Below are 16,819 nucleotides of genomic sequence, written 5' to 3'. Positions count from 1 at the left end.
AGTTTTTTTTTGTGCAAATGCACACTTTCTTTTAAACGGAACAACGCCTATCGAAAATTAACAAACTAAAAGTAGGGTAACTTAGAATGTCTGCAGCTCGTGGATATGCGGTAGCGTTCTCGCTTCCCTCGCGCGGGGTCCCGGGTTCGATTCCCGGCGGGGTCAGGCATTTTCCCTGCCTCGAGATGACGGTGTTGTTGTGTCGTCTTCAACATCGTCATTCATCCTCATTACGGAGGCAATAGCAAACCACCTCCACTAGGACTTGCCTAGTACGCCGTTGCGGGTCTCACCCGGCGTGAGGGAATGGGGTGCCATTGGTTACACGTCTCGGTCACCTCTTGTTCGCATTGACGGCACTTTGAGCAGTGGACGTTACATTTCAGATGTGTTACGACCCGTGGCTCTACCCTTCGTTCGATGCCTGCGAAACCCTACATTTCAGCAGGATAATGCACGACCGCATGTTGCAGGTCCTGTACGGGCCTTTGTGGATACAGAAAATGTTCGACTGCTGGACTGGCCAGCACATTCTCCAGATCTCTCACCAATTGGAAACGTCTGCTCAATGGCTCGTCACAACACGCCAGTCACTACTCTCGATGAACTGTGGCATCGTGTTGAAGCTGCACGGGCAGCTGTACCTGCACACGCCATCCGAGCTCTGTTTGACCCAATGCCCAGGCGTATGAAGGCCGTTATTACGGCCAGAGGTGGTTGTTCTGGGTACTGATTTCTCAGGATCTATGCACCCAAATTGCGTGGATATATAATCACATGTCAGTTCTAGTGTAATATACATATTTATCCAATGAATACCCTTTTATCATCTGCATTTCTTCTTGGTGTAGCAATTTTAATGGCCAGTAGTGTAGTTAGCGTGTGACAGTTCAAACAATAGGTTCGGAGTGAACGATGAGATTTACCAGTGCATAAAAGGACGACATGTTCATGGTGTATGGAGAGTCTAGGAAGAATGCAGTTCCTTGTCGTACAGTGTATTGGCAAGATATCCCAATAGACATCAACCATTTCGGCAATTATTTATCAACGTCTTCAACCAGTTACGTGAAAGTGGTAGTGTAACACTTAGACAGCGTAACAGAAGGAAACACGTGATGACAGAAAGGGGGAAATTAATTTTCCTGCTGCAGTTGCAACTGATCCGCAAGTTGGTTCCCGCGCAATCGCACCAGGAAGTGGCATGAGTCACGCAGGTCTGCTGCGCATTTTCCATTGACAAAGGTTCCATCTCTTTCGCAACTCTCTCCTTCAAGAGCTGCATGGAAGCGATTATGAGCCGGCCGCTGTGACCGAGCGGCTCCAGGCGCTTCAGTCCGGAACCGCGCTGCTGCTACGGTCGCAGGTTCGAATCCTGCCTCGGGCATGGGTGTGTGTGATGTCCTTAGGTTAGTTAGGTTTAAGTAGTTCTAAGTTCTAGGGGACTGATGACCTACCAGGTGTACCGCTATGAAATGAACGTTAACATACAAATGTGTCGATAGGGAACAGTAGTTGTGAACGAGCCTTAATTTGTTTTTGGTTGGTATATCTTCTGTCAAAGATATTTGGTATACATCAAGTCATGGGACGAACAACTTCATATGTTTTCATCGTGTTAACAGTGTAGAATTTTGTACTAGAAAGTGACGATTTGCGGAAAGCATTATTTTTTTTTTCATTTGAAAAAAAAAAAAGTGCTGCAGAGTCGCATCGAATGCTTGTTGAGGCATATGGCGATCGTGCTCTATCAGAAGCGACATGCTAAAGATGGTTTCAACGGTTCGGAAATAATGATTTTGATGTAAGAAATGAAGAATGTGGAAGACCACCAAAAAAGTTCGAAGACACTGAATTGCAAGGAATATTGGATGAAGATGATACTTTGAGTCAGAAGCAAATGGCAGCAACGCTAAATGTTGCACAACAAACAATTTCTGACCGTTTGAAAGCTATGGGAAAGATCCAAAAGTGTGGAAAATGAATTGAATGAAAGATGGAAAACCGAAAAACCATTTGTCAAATTTTGCTTCGAAGACACGAAAGAAAATCAATTTTGCATCGAATTGTTACTGGCGATGAAAAATGGATTTATTTTAAGAATCCTAAATGGGAAAAATCAGTGGTTAATCCGGCACAACCATCAACATCGACTGCGAAACTAGATTAATTTGGCATAAAGGCAATGCTCTGTGTTTGGTGGGATCAGAAAGCTGTGGTGTATCATGAGCTTCTAAAACCCGGTGAAACTGTGAATACTAATCGCTACAGACAACAAATCATCAATTTGAACTACGCATTGATCGAAAAAAGACCATAATGGGCCAGAAGACATGGCAAAGTAATTTTTTTACACGACAATGCACCTGCTCACAAAGCAAAACTGGTTCAGGATACAATCAAAACACTTGGCTGCGAGCTGCTATCCCGCCCGCCGTATTCACCAGACTTGGCCTCTTCCGACTACGATTTGTTTTCATCAATGGGACACGCTTTGACTGAGGAACATTTCGATTCCTACGAAGAAGTCGAAAATTGGGTGTCTGATTGGTTTTCTTCAAACGACGAACATTTCTATTGGCGTGCTGTCCACAAATTGCCAGAATGGTGGTCAAAATCTATAGAAAGCAATGGTCAGTACTTTGAATACTTTTTTTTGCTTTTCAATTCAAAATTTGTGTTTCATTTTCACAAAAAAACGCTCATTTCATACCGGTACACCTGGTAAGATGTTAAGTCCCATAGTGCTTGGAGCCATTTTTTTTATCGGTTATGAGAATCGTGATAACTTCTGTGCATAGGCATTAACACAGTATACTCCAGATGCATCATGTATCTTGTTTAGTGATGAAGCCATATTTACCAATCGTAGTCACGTAAAACACCGAAGCATGCATTATTGGTCTATTGACGATTCCCATTGGCTTCGTCAGATGGAACTTTAGCCTCCATGGAGTGTAAACGTGTGGTGTGGGATAGTGAACCATCAGCTCATAAGCCCGTTTTTTATAGATGGAAAACTGGACGCGCACAAGCATCCCAGCCTTCTAACAGACCATCTTCCACGGATGGTTAGAAGATGTACCTCTGTAGACTAGGAGGAACCTGTGGTACTGAAATGATGGCTCTCCATGCCATAGTGCACGAAATACTACAACATGCACCTTCAGTGCGACAAGTGCTTGGTCGATGATGTTGTCAGCAGTGAAAATCAACATATCGTTGTAACAAAGTCTGTACTTTTTGGTAAGAGTAAATGTGTGGTCATTTGCCGCCGTTACCAGGAAATTTGAAGGACGTCCCTAATATTTATTTTGTGCATTTTGAATAATTACGACTTCTAACTTCCCTTGTTATGCGGAAACTAAATTTGTTTTAGGGTTGCCTAAAAGGAGAAATCCAGCGGGTCAGAATGAAAGACGCAGAGCTAGAGAGACACAATTTCTGCAAAGAGAAAGTATTATCCATGTGGATATTCTTAATGATAATGCGCATCTTTTATTTAACGATCATAATATTAATACGTGAGAATCGAAAATTGAAGTACCGATTTTTAAAATTAATTATGCGATGAGGCCAATGAAAAGGAACTTCGCTTTGACGTGCATAACAGAAGAGAATCATATGTATACATAGCCGTTAGGAGAGGTAAAAGGAAGCAGACAAACACATGAGAAAAGTTTTCCTTCGTCTCTGGCATTGCTACCAACTTCTGCCACGCGTAACGATCGGGTACTACAGCAGAAACGACACACGAAGGTAATAACGTTTCGTGAAGTTGCATTCTAGAGACGTTCACGTTCCATTGTTGCAGATAGTTCATTTGAAGTAACACATGCATACCGGACAGCTAAAAAGCCGGAAATGCCAATTTGTTGACGTTGGTAACGGTGGAAAACGAAAGGTAGTAACGAAGACATTGGCAACAACAAACGTTGTTCATTAGCGTCAGTTTTTCACTTACTTTGGCCTAAGAGTAAACGGAACTAACTTTGTGTTCGTTTGTCTCCGTCACCACAAAATTGAGTGTGTTCCTAATTTTCCGGGCGGCCGCTGTGGCCGAGAGGTTCTAGGCGCTTCAGTCCGCAACCGCCCTACTGCTGTGGTCGCAGGTTCGAATCCTGCCGCGGGCATGGATGTGTGTGATGTCCTTAGGCTAATTAAGTTTAAGTAGTTCTAAGTCTAGGGGACTGGTGACTGATGAGCTCAGATGTTAAGTCCCGTAGTGCTTAGAGCCATTTGAACCTATTTTTCCGTATCTTCATTTTGAGTAGCTACAACGTCCTTTAAGAAAACTACGAAGATAAGTCAATAATTAGAGAGAGAAATTGGTATGGGGAAAAACTATTAGTAGGACAAGTTTTGTGCTTTTATGGCTTTAAGTTGGCATCACTGGGATGAGCCCAAATCAGCTGATGTATCAACGTTCTTTTGTTTATAACTTCAAAAATACATTTCAAGATGGAGACTTCGCTTGAAACGTCCACATTAGTTGAACAACGTTCTGTTGGAACTTCCTGGAAGATTAAAACTGTGTGTCGGAGCGAGACTCGAACTCGGGACCTTTGCCTTTCGCTGGCAAGTGCTCTACCACTGTGTGGCTGTGGCTAAGCCATGTCTCTGCAATATCCTTTCTTTCAGGAGTGCTAGTTCTGCGAGGTTAGCAGGAGAGCTTCTGTAAAGTTTGGAAGGTAGGAGACGAGATACTGGCAGAAGTGAAGCTGTGAGGACCGGGCGTGGGTCGTGCTTCGGTAGCTCAGACGGTAGAGCACTTGTCCGCGAAGGGCAAAGGTCCCGAGTTCGAGTCTCGCTCCGGCACACAATTTTAATCTGCCAGGAAGTTTCATATCAGCGCACACTCCGCTACAGAGTGAAAATATCATTCTGGAAACATCCACAAGACTGTGGCTAAGCCATGTCTCCGCAATATCCTTTCTTTCAGGTGTGCTAGTTCTGCAGGGTTCGGAGGAGAGCTTTTGTAAAGTTTGGAAGGTAGGAGGCGAGGTACTGGCAGAAGTAAAACTGTGAGGACGGGACGTGAGTTGTGCTTGGGTAGCTCAGTTACTATCTGAAAACACAAACCTGATATCGAAAAGGTATATTTACATTTTTAAGAAATATTTTTATTTTGTTTTATGCAGAAGGCCGTCATTTATTTTAGAACACCAGAGATTTTTATTTTCTTCCTAAAAAAAAACAAGTTTTTTTTTGTCCCACTCACTCTCTGAATTATCTACGAATGTTTATTCCAATTTATGTTGAAACAATGTTGTCGTTATTTGTCAATTAATTTACTGTGTAATAAAATGTGGTTAGCGAAAAAATAAATAAAAAAGTAAAAAGAAAACAAAATAAGGTGGTAGAGCACTTGCCCGCGAAAGGCAAAGGTCCCGAGTTCGAGTCTCGGTCCGACACACAGATTTAATCTGCCAGAAAGTTTCATATCAGCGCACACTCCGGTGCAGAATGAAAATCTCATTCTGGAAACATCCCCCAGGCTGTGGCTAAGCCATGTCTCCGCAGTATCCTTTCTTTCAGGAGTGCTAGTTCTGCAAGGTTCGCAGGAGAGCTTTTGTAAACTTTGGAAGGTAGGAGACGAGACACTGCCAGAAGTAAAGCTGTGAGTACCGGCCGTGAGTCGTGCTTCGGTAGCTCAGATGGTAGAGCACTTGCCCGCGAAAGGCAAAGGTCCCGAGTTCGAGTCTCGGTTCGACACACAGATTTAATCTGCCAGGAAGTTTCATATCAGCGCACACTCCGCTGCAGAGTGAAAATCTCTTTCTGGAAACGTTCTGTTATTCGTTTTTTACTTGCTGAAGGCGAGAAACCAGTGAATACTGTATATACTGTAGTATGTCTGAAGTTTATGGTGAAGGTTGTGTGAATCGTGCAAATTTTTACAATTGGGTAGAGCAGTTCAAAATGGTCGCGGCTCAGTGACTTGATGAACACCGTTCTGGCCGACCAGTTGCAGTTTCAACTCCCTCACTTGAAAATCGATTTGATGACATTATTCGTGCAGACCTCAATGTTGTTGTGGAAATGATAGTTGCTAAGGTTCAAGTTAGTAATGGTACAGTTCATAACATTATCTGTAACAAGCTGAAGTACCGCGAAACATGTGCAAGATGAGTCCCAAAGGAGTTGACGCGGCTACACAAGGAAACAAGGTTGAGAGTGTGCACAGAGATAAAGGAACGTTATGAAAGAGAAGGTGAGCACTTCCTCAACAAAAATTTAATTTGTGATGAAACTTGGGTTCACTGTTACGAGCCAAAATCAGAAAGACAAAGCGTGGATCGGAAGCACACCAGCCCACCTGTCAAGAAAAAATTCGAAACCCAAGCATCAGGAGGAAAAGTCATGTTGACGGTGTTTTGGGTTGCTGAAGATCCAGTTTGTTATGATTATCTCGGAGAGCAGCATACAATGAACTACTCGCGTTTGCTTTTAAACAAGGTCAAGCCAGCTATGGGAGAGAGACGCCGTAAAGCTGAAATACTAAATACCTTTTTCCAAAGCTGTTTCACAGAGGAAGACCGCACTGCAGTTCCTTCTCTAAATCCTCGCACGAACGAAAAAATGGCTGACATCGAAATAAGTGGCCAAGGAATAGAAAAGCAACTGAAACCACTCAACAGAGGAAAGTCCACTGCACCTGACGGGATACCAATTCGATTCTACACAGAGTACGCGAAAGAACTTGCCCCCCTTCTAACAGCCGTGTACCGCAAGTCTCTAGAGAAACGGAAGGTTCCAAATGATTGGAAAAGAGGAAAGGTAGTCCCAGATTTTAAGAAGGGTCGTCGAGCAGATGCGCAAAACTATACATCGATCTGTTGTAGAATTATAGAACACGTTTTTTTGCTCGCGTATCATGTCATTTCTCGAAACCCAGAATCTACTCCGTAGGAATCAACACGGATTCCGGAAACAGCGATCGTGTGAGACCCATCTTGCTGTATTTGTTCGTGAGACCCAGAAAATATTGGATACAGGCTCCCATGTAGATGCCATTTTCCTTGACTTCCGGAAGGCGTTCTATACAGTTCCGTACTGTCGCCTGATAAACAAAGTAAGAGCCTACGGAATATCAGACCAGCTGTGTGGCTGGATTGAAGAGGTTTTAGCAAACAGAACACAGCATGTTGTTATCAATGGAGAGACGTCTACAGACGTTAAAGTAACCTCTGGTGTGCCACAGGAGAGTGTTATGGGACCATTGCTTTTCACAATATGTATAAATGACCTAGTAGATAGTGTCGGAAGATCCATGTGGCTTTTCGGGGATGATGCTGTAGTTTACAGAGAAGTTGCAGCATTAGAAACGAAATGCAGCGGATAGGCACTTGGTGCAGGGAGTGGCAACTGACCCTTAACACAGACAAATGTAATGTATTGCGAATACGTAGAAAGAAGGATCCTTTATTGTACGATTATATGATAGCGGAACAAACACTGGTAGCAGTTTCTTCTGTAAAATATTTGGGAGTATGCGTACGGAGCGATTTGAAGTGGAATGATCGTATAAAATTAATTGTTGGTAAGGCAGGTAGCAGGTTGAGATTCATTGGGAGAGTCCTTAGAAAATGTAGTCCATAAACGAAGGAGATGGCTTACAAAACACTCGTTCGATCTATACTTGAGTATTGCTCATCAGAGTGGGATCCGTATCAGGTCGAGTTGACAGAGGAGTAGAGAAGATCCAAAGAACAGCGGCGCGTTTCGTCACAGGGTTATTTGGTAAGCGTGATAGCGTTACGGAGATGTTTAGCAAACTCGAGTGGCAGACTCTGCAAGAGAGGCGCTCTGCATCGCGGTGTAGCTTGCTCGCCAGGTTTCGAGAGGGTGCGTTTCTGGATTAGGTATCGAATATATTGCTTCCCCCTAGCTTATACCACCCGAGGAGATCACGAACGTAAAATGAGAGAGATTCGAGCGCGCTCGGAGGCTTTCCGGCAGTCGTTCTTCTCGCGAACCGTACGCGACAGGAACAGGAAAGGGAGGTAATGACAGTGGCACGTAAAGTGCCCTCCGCCACACACCGTTGGGTGGCTTGCGAAGTATAAATGTAGGTGTAGATGTAGATCTCAGAGGAGAGGTGTGATTCTCCAGCAAGACAACGCACGTCCTCATATTGCTCAAGTAACCTGTGAAACCATCGACAAAATGGGCTGGGAAGTGCTGCTAATTCCCCTTACAGCCCTGATTTAGCACCTAGTGATTTCCGTTTGTTTGGTGAACTGACGGAGGCATTATATGGGAAGAGGTTCCAGGACAACGAGGACGTGAAAAAGTTTGTGGGAAATTGGTTCAAACATCAAGATAAAGAGTTCTTTGCAGCCGGAATAAAAAAGCTTGTAGCTTGTAGCCCGTTGGATCAAGTGCATAAATGTTCAAGAGGATTATATTGAAAAGTAGAAAAAGTATTGTTTTGTAAAAATAAACGCTTTTTCCCCCAGACCAATTTGTCTCTTTAATTATTGAATGTTCCTCGCATATTTGTTTTAAGCTATGCCTCAAAGAATAACGTTAACAGGTTGGAGTGAAAGACGAAGAGCTAGAGAGATACAATTTTTGTACAGAGAAAGTGATAGGAATAATGCAGATCTTATAGCTATCATTCTGTTGTCGTTGTGATACATTTAAGTTTGCGCTGAACATAATTCTAAACAATTTTGAGAACTGTAATTGCAGTTTGATGAATTTACAGTGCAGTTTTTGTAATGCAAATCATTTCGCGTCTGAGGTGAATTTACGCCATACAACGGCGTTCACATTGTGTTGTCATAAAGGGAAAACTTAGCTTGACAACATTTCCACAAAATTTATTTTTCAACGCAGTATATCAAAAACTCCCTTCAAATGATCGAGCAATTAAAGAAAAATCAAAGAATTATTTTACGAATACACGTACCTATAATGCAGCATTTGTCACGGATCAGTTCCGCGGCAAAAATTTCAGACAATTCTACGATACGTGACATTTGCTATCACAGATCAGGTCCACTGACGTAACTGGTCGAATTTCGACGGCAAGCAATACTAGTACCTCTTCATGAGTAGATTATGAAAGCATTTTAAAATTTTTAATACAATCAATAATTACATGAAGTACTGGAAATAAAATTTTCGTTGCCTTTGGAAACCGTTGGACAGACAACCTGGAACGTGGGTGTTGAACGGTTTTAGCCATTTAGCGATCAAATTTCGAGCGCAGACGATATTAGTACCTCTTATTGAATAGATTATGGCAGCATTTTAAATTCAATCAGTAATTACATGACGTGCCGAAAATAAAATTTTCGTTGTCTTTGGAAACCGTTATACAGACAATCTGGAACGTGGGTGTTGAACGGTTTTAGCCATTTAGCAATACAGATTTGTACATGTATTTGTGTGTGGGTGTTTTACCTGAGGCAGAACCCAGGACTAATGTGACACATTTCATTAAGGCTGACTCACGCAGTCTGATTAATTTCTGCATGTCACACCGCCGCGATTTCGCAGCCGCAAGACTGACACCTCGGCAATAGGACGAACTAATCGGAGGCGAAATCCCTGGCTAAGCGCAGCCCTGATTGGCGATAACTCGGATCGCAGCGTGTCGAACGGCACGGACGGGCAAATCCTACGCGAGAGAATTGTAATATCGCACGCCGGCACCACCGTGATTCATCCCGGCTGGCTCAATAATGGTGGAGCCTCGTCGCCACGACTGTCATCTGTCAAATGGGGCAAGCCGTGCCGCTCGACTGCTAACATTTAATTATCTCTGAGTGGCTCGCGCACCAGCGGTCAAAAAAAAATGCGCCCAGACCGGAACACGATCGTCAAATGTCTGCGCGACCGTTGGGTGTTTTTTTTTTTTTTCTCCCCCCTTCCTCCACTCCTCCCACACGCTTTCTATTGTTTTAATCTCCCTGACGGGGACAAAATGGCGGCGGCTCATTCCGGCTTCGTGGAAATATACTGCGAAACAGACTAATCTTTAATTACTTTTCTGTCTGTGATATTCTTGTAACTATAGTCGCCCGAGGGCGTGATTTTTTTTTGTTTTTTTTTGTTTTTTTTGTTTTTGAGAGGAGGAGGAGGCGGGAGGAGTGGGAAGAAAGGGTAGGGTTAGGAAGTAGGAGAAAGTATGGAGGCGTTTATCTGTTTGGAGATGGAATTTCGCAAAACAAAATTGTGGTATCAGCAAGGGGGAGATTAACAGGCGCGGGAGAGCGCTATATAAGGGAACAGCGACAGCGCCGGGGATGTTACTTGTGTTGAGCGACGTCGCAAGACAACACCGACTGTAGAATGGCTTCAGGGCCGACTTTCATGCACCAGGTAGGACCTCCCACTTTTTTCTCGGAGAATAAACTTTTGTCGACACAGCCGACGAAAGCGTCGGATCAGCTACTTTATAGTACACTGAAGTAAATTCCAAATGTATCCAGTTTGTTGGAAACGTTAGCTATGTGCCTGCAGTTCAAAAATAATTCCTGCTCAGGAAAAGTGCTCTATCTCAGCTAATAGGCTGAGAGGTTCCATGCCCTCTTTCGCATGTCGCCTCTCATTTTGATGAATTTTATTAATGTTCTGTGTCATTGCACTGTAGTAACAGACCGAATAAGGTTGTTGTAATGAGAGTATTTGTACTGAGAGCTCAAAAATACTTTTCACTTGATTCCTATGCATATTGGGTTAGTTGCCTGGTCTGTGGGAGGCTAGCATTGGAGGACGCGGCACACTGCATTTCGGGCTGCACTTGACTGAATTCTGAGGGTTTCGTACAATGGGGTTAAGCGCCAGCCGGAACGACTGACATCGGTCGAGTTTCGCCTATTGTATGCAGGGGGAAACGACCTACGAGACGTCTGAGTGTGTTTACCGTTCTGGCGCGATCAGAACGAAGATACCTTACGCCGACTGACTGCATTGTCCTCTTGATTCTGAGAATACTTGTGGACTGTGCTCTGCTAGGTGCAACTGTCCGGCACCAGATGGCCGGTGGTCTAGGCGGGTTGTTTCTGTAGCTGGTCAAACGGCAAGTTCAGTGCCCTCAGCTGAATAGCAGAGGCATGATTGGTCAACTTGAACCGAGGCTAGTTCACGTCATAACGCCCTGCTCAGAATTGGAGGGAACGGTCGCCTATTGGCGCGAATGATGTTCTGAGACACCGTGGGGGGAATATTGGAGTCAGAACAGAATGCTGATTCGCGGTTTTCGAGGAGAGTAGGGAATTGAGCAATGTTTGCTTCGCTCTTGCGTTGCGCGGGCAGTAGGTATTCGGGTTCTGATCTTCGTCGGAGTCGGACGGTCTTACGGCTTGGTCGCAGAACTTAGAATTCTCGGACAGCCTTCGAGGCCAGGGGTTGACATAGAGTTGCTGCATGGCAGAAATCGGCGCCTACATCATCAGAAAGTTACCTACCGAGGACGTGCTGCAGATTTCAGGTCTGGTGTGGTATTTTGCGGCTCCGACATTGTAGGAGCTATCAATTTGATACTCAAGTCCTCAACATCATGCGCGCTCGCTTTGCTACAAGTCCACCTTGCTTGTTTCTCCATGCGATCCCATTTGAGCTCTCACTAATTGCGATACTGCTATACAGGGTGAGTCACCTAACATTACCGCTGGATATATTTCGTAAACCACATCAAATACTGACGAATCGATTCCACAGACCGAACGTGAGGAGAGGGGCTAGTGTAACTGGTTAATACAAACCATTAAAAAAATGCACGGAAGTATGTTTTTTAACACAAACCTACGTTTTTTTAAATGGAACCGCTTTAGTTTTGTTAGCACATCTGAACATATAGACAAATACGTAATCAGTGCCGTTTGTTGCATTGTAAAATGTTTATTACATCCGGAGATATTGTAACCTAAAGTTGACGCTTGAGTACCACTCCTCCGCGGTTCGATCGTGTGTATCGGAGAGCACCGAATTACGTAGGGATCCAAAGGGAACAGTGATGGACCTTAGGTACAGAAGAGACTGCAACAGCACATTACGTCCACATGCTAACACCTTTTTATTGGTCTTTTTCACTGACGCACATGTACATTACCATGTTCAATGTGGTGGCCATCATTTGCTGCACATAATTGCAATCTCTGGCGTAATGAATGTCGTACACGCCGCAGTACATCTGGTGTAATGTCGCCGCAGGCTGCCACAATACGTTGTTTCATATCCTCTGGGGTTGTAGGCGCATCACGGTACACACGGTACATGATGGCCACCAGATTGAACATCTATTGGCCTGACATGTCGGGACACACTCTATTCCACTCCGTAATTGAAAACGGAAACCACGTGTGTGCGTGTACCTCACCCCTCATGGTAATGTACATGTGCGTCAGTGAAAAAGACCAATAAAAAGGTGTTAGCATGTGGACGTAATGTGCTGTTCCAGTCTCTTCTGTACCTAAGGTCCATCACTGTTCCCTTTGGATTCCTACGTAATTCGGTGCTCTCCGATACACACGATCGAATAGCGGAGGAGTGGTACTCAAGCGTCAACTTTAGGTTACAATATCTCCGGATGTAATTAACATTTTACAATGCAACAAACGGCACTGATTATGTATTTGTTTATATGTTCAGATGTGCTAACAAAACTAACGGGGTTCCATTTACAAAAACGTAGGTTTGTGTTAAAAAACATACTTCCGTGCATCTTTTTATGGTTTGTATTAACCAATTACACTAGCCCCTCTCCTCACGTTCGGTCTGTGGAATCGGTTCGTCAGTATTTGATGTGGTTTACGAAATATATCCGGCGGTAACGTTAGGTGACTCACCCTGTATAGTCGGGAGACTAATATTTGATTCATTAGGACCTCCAGTCATTATCGTCAATCTATTGCCTCACAGAGAGTAGGAGCCCCTTGTTCTCGAGCCAACTCTTATTCGCATAATAGTTCAGAATACCCTATCCTTTAACCTACTGTTTGTGTCTATAATCAGGTGCCTTTATGTTCTGATGTGTAATAAATCGTATTGTAATATTTAAGCCGCATATCATTTCGTTGATATACGCAGAATCCCATTTCCTGTTATTTATTATGATAAAGTTCTCTTTTTCTCTCTCTGAGTAGATTACGATATTTATTAAATTATTTTGAGTGTGCACTCCTTATTTTACCAACTAGCAGGGTCCACCACCATTTCCCTTCGTTACCGTTCTGCACATCATTAATTAGGTGATAGGTAAGGAGGGGGTAGAGTGCATTTCTCGTTCTCATGCAAAATTCGTCAGAATTAAAGAGGTACAAACTCATCTCCACCCCGGCACCTCGCAAGGCTTCTCCATCCTTTATGGATTGTACTACAATTTGCGATCTATCAACGCTTACATAGGCGAGTGGAAAAATATTTTTTTGTTTTATTTTGTTAGATATAGAATAACCTTATGATTTTTTGCCCAGTGAATCCATATCTGACCAAATTTTTTTTCTGTCACGTATAGTTTTTAATAGTGTGACATTCGCCTCAGTTGTAATATTGATTTCTTCGATCCACGGCCGGTTTCAAGCTTTTTATACACCTGAAGGTGGGATTTTATAATCCAAAAATCGGTCGTGCGATTGAATAAATCTTATCGCAACTGAAGCTGATGTCATTCTATTAATCATGCTTCTCGTTTGCGTATGTCCTACAAAACAAATTTTACGTATAGCTTAGTTCCGTTGTGATTTCGTCAGGTGCAACATAAACGTCTTATTTCAGTTTTGCTTCTGACTGATGATGTAGCTTTTGAAGATACACATGAAACATTATGTTGATAATTTTTATGTTTTATTCGTCTATGCGCAATCGAGTGAAAGCAGTTTTATTGTACCATATGCGTTTAGGCTTTATTTTTTGAATGCGTTTAGGCTTTATTTTTTGAATGCGTTTAGGCTTTATTTTTTGAATGCGTTTAGGCTTTATTTTTTGAATGCGTTTAGGCTTTATTTTTTGAATGCGTTTAGGCTTTGTTTTTTGAATGCGTTTAGGCTTTATTTTTTGAATGCGTTTAGGCTTTATTTTTTGAAGAGCATCATCGATTACCTGAAATACAGGGTGATTCAAAAAGAATACCACAACTTTAAAAATGTGTATTTAATGAAAGAAACATAATATAACCTTCTGTTATACATCATTACAAAGAGTATTTAAAAAGGTTTTTTTTCACTTAAAAACAAGTTCAGAGATGTTCAATATGGCCCCCTCCAGACACTCGAGCAATATCTACCCGATACTCCAACTCGTTCCACACTCTCTGTAGCATATCAGGCGTAACAGTTTGGATAGCTGCTGTTATTTCTCGTTTCAAATCATCAATGGTGGCTGGGAGAGGTGGCCGAAACACCATATCCTTAACATACCCCCATAAGAAAAAATCGCAGGGGGTAAGATCAGGGCTTCTTGGAGGCCAGTGATGAAGTGCTCTGTCACGGGCTGCCTGGCGGCCGATCCATCGCCTCGGGATAAGGTTTCATAACTAACCTTTTTCGTAGGACTCCCCATACAGTTGATTGTGGAATTTGCAACTCTCTGCTAGCTCTGCGAGTCGATTTTCCTGGGCTGCGAACAAATGCTTGCTGGATGCGTGCTACATTTTCATCACTCGTTCTCGGCCGTCCAGAACTTTTCCCTTTGCACAAACACCCATTCTCTGTAAACTGTTTATACCAACGTTTAATACACCACCTATCAGGAGGTTTAACACCATACTTCATTCGAAATGCACGCTGAACAACTGTCGTCGATTCACTTCTGCCGTACTCAATAACACAAAAAGCTTTCTGTTGAGCGGTCGCCATCTTAGCATCAACTGATGCTGACGCCTAGTCAACAGCGCCTCAAGCGAACAAATGTACAACTAAATGAAACTTTATAGCTCCCTTAATTCGCCGACAGATAGTGCTTAGCTCTGCCTTTTGTCGTTGCAGAGGTTTAAATTCCTAAAGTTGTGGTATTCTTTTCGAATCACCCTGTATATAGGTATTTCTGTGTATACTACTTTGCTTTACATGCCAGACACTGTAGTTCAGCGCTAGAAACAGTTTCTGAATTTCTATAACGTAATATAGAAAGTGGAAAGTTCCAGAACCGTTTCCAACGTGAAAGTACAGTGTTTAGTGTGTAAAGTAAAATATAGCGCGACAATTATTGAACTATTTATAATAGAATCGTCATAACTTCTGAACATTTTGCGTTAGGACGTTCAAACTGTACCGCGAGGCATGATGGGAACTTTTGATGTGAATATGCTTTGGTTTAGCGACGAAGCCCACTTTCATTTGGATGGGTTGGTCAGTAAGCAAAACTGGCGCATTTGGGGGACTGAGAATCCGCATTTGGCGATCGAGAAGTCTCTTCACCCTCAACTGGTGGCTGTGTGAAGGGCAACGTCCAGTCACTGAATAATCGGTACGATATTCCTCAACGGCATTGTGACTTCCGGACGGTACGTGAAGGTTTTGGAAAATGATTTCATTGTAATTCTGTCAGAGACAGCAAAGGACTTGGAAGAGCAGTTGAATGGAGTGGATAGCGTCTTGAAGGGAGGATATAAGATGAACATCAACAAAAGCAAAACGAGGATAATGGAATGTAGTCGAATTAAGTCGGGTGATGCTGAGGGAATTAGATTAGGAAATGAGACACTTAAAGTAGTAAAGGAGTTTTGCTATTTGGGGAGCAAAATAACTGATCATGGTCGAAGTAGAGAGGATATAAAATGTAGAGTGGCAATGGCAAGGAAAGCGTTTCTGAAGAAGACAAATTTGTTAACACCGAGTATAGATTTAAGTGTCAGGAAGCCATTTCTGAAAGTATTTGTATGGAGTGTAGCCATGTATAGAAGTGAAACATGGACGATAAATAGTTTGGACAAGAAGAGAATAGAAGCTTTTGAAATGTGGTGCTACAGGAGAATGCTGAAGATTAGATGGGTAGATCACATAACTAATGAGGAGGTATTGAATAGGATTGGGGAGAAGAGGAGTTTGTGGCACAATTTGACAAGAAGAAGGGATCGGTTGGTAGGACATGTTCTGAGGCATCAAGGGATCACCAATTTAGCATTGGAGGGCAGCGTGGAGGCTAAAAATCGTAGAGGGAGACCAAGAGATGAATACACTAAGCAGATTCAGAAGGATGTAGTCTGCAGTAGGTACTGGGAGTTGAAGAAGCTTGCACAGGATAGAGTAGCATGGAGAGCTGCATCAAACCAGTCTCAGGACTGAAGACCACAACAACAACATCCAAAGTGACCCTGATTTCTACAAGATGTGGTTCATGCAAGACGGAGCTCGGCCCCATCGAAGCAGGAGAGTGTTCGATGTCCTGGAGGAGCACTTTGGGGACCGCATTCTGGCTCTGGGGTACCCAGAGGCCACTGCCCTGGGCCTCGATTGGCCGCCATATTCTCCGGACCTGAACACGTGGGACTGCCTTTTATGGGGCTATGTTAAAGATAAGGTGTACAGCAATAAACCCAAAAGCATTCCTGAGCTGGAAACAGCCATTCAGGATGTCGTCGACTGCATCGATGTTCCAACACTTCAGCGGGCCATGCAGAATTTCGCTATTCATGTGTGCCACATCATCGCCAATGATGGTAGACACATCGAAAGTGTCATAACCTAAATCTGAGTTGGGTTGGGTTGGGTTGTTTGGGGAAAGAGACCAAACATTGAAGTCATCGGTCTCATGGGATTAGGGAAGGATGAGGAAGGAAGTCGGCCGTGCCCTTTGAAAGGAACCATCCCAGTATTTGCCTGGAGCGATTTAGGGAAATCACGGAAAACCTAAATCAGGATGGCCA

At 43.3% G+C, this 16,819-nt stretch overlaps 2 protein-coding genes across 8 annotated transcripts in view; one reads left to right on the top strand and one right to left on the bottom strand.

The window, feature by feature from the left end:
- LOC126426822 (serine/threonine-protein kinase OSR1) overlaps window positions 1-16,819 on the bottom strand; it is a 523,270-nt gene that overhangs the window by 311,070 nt on the left and 195,381 nt on the right. The window lies entirely within an intron of this gene.
- Window positions 10,277-16,819, top strand: part of LOC126426826 (uncharacterized) — a 269,461-nt gene continuing 262,918 nt past the window's right edge. The window contains exon 1 of the mRNA XM_050088849.1: window positions 10,277-10,335. Within this exon, the coding sequence (XP_049944806.1) occupies window positions 10,306-10,335 (30 nt within the window). The 5' untranslated portion in view covers window positions 10,277-10,305. The remainder of the gene's footprint in view (window positions 10,336-16,819) is intronic.

The sequence above is a fragment of the Schistocerca serialis genome, chromosome 11 (genome assembly GCF_023864345.2).
Source record: "Schistocerca serialis cubense isolate TAMUIC-IGC-003099 chromosome 11, iqSchSeri2.2, whole genome shotgun sequence".
Taxonomy (NCBI): domain Eukaryota; kingdom Metazoa; phylum Arthropoda; class Insecta; order Orthoptera; family Acrididae; genus Schistocerca; species Schistocerca serialis.
The sequence above is the reverse complement of the archived record's forward strand: the minus strand, read 5'-3'. Positions and strand labels throughout refer to the sequence as shown.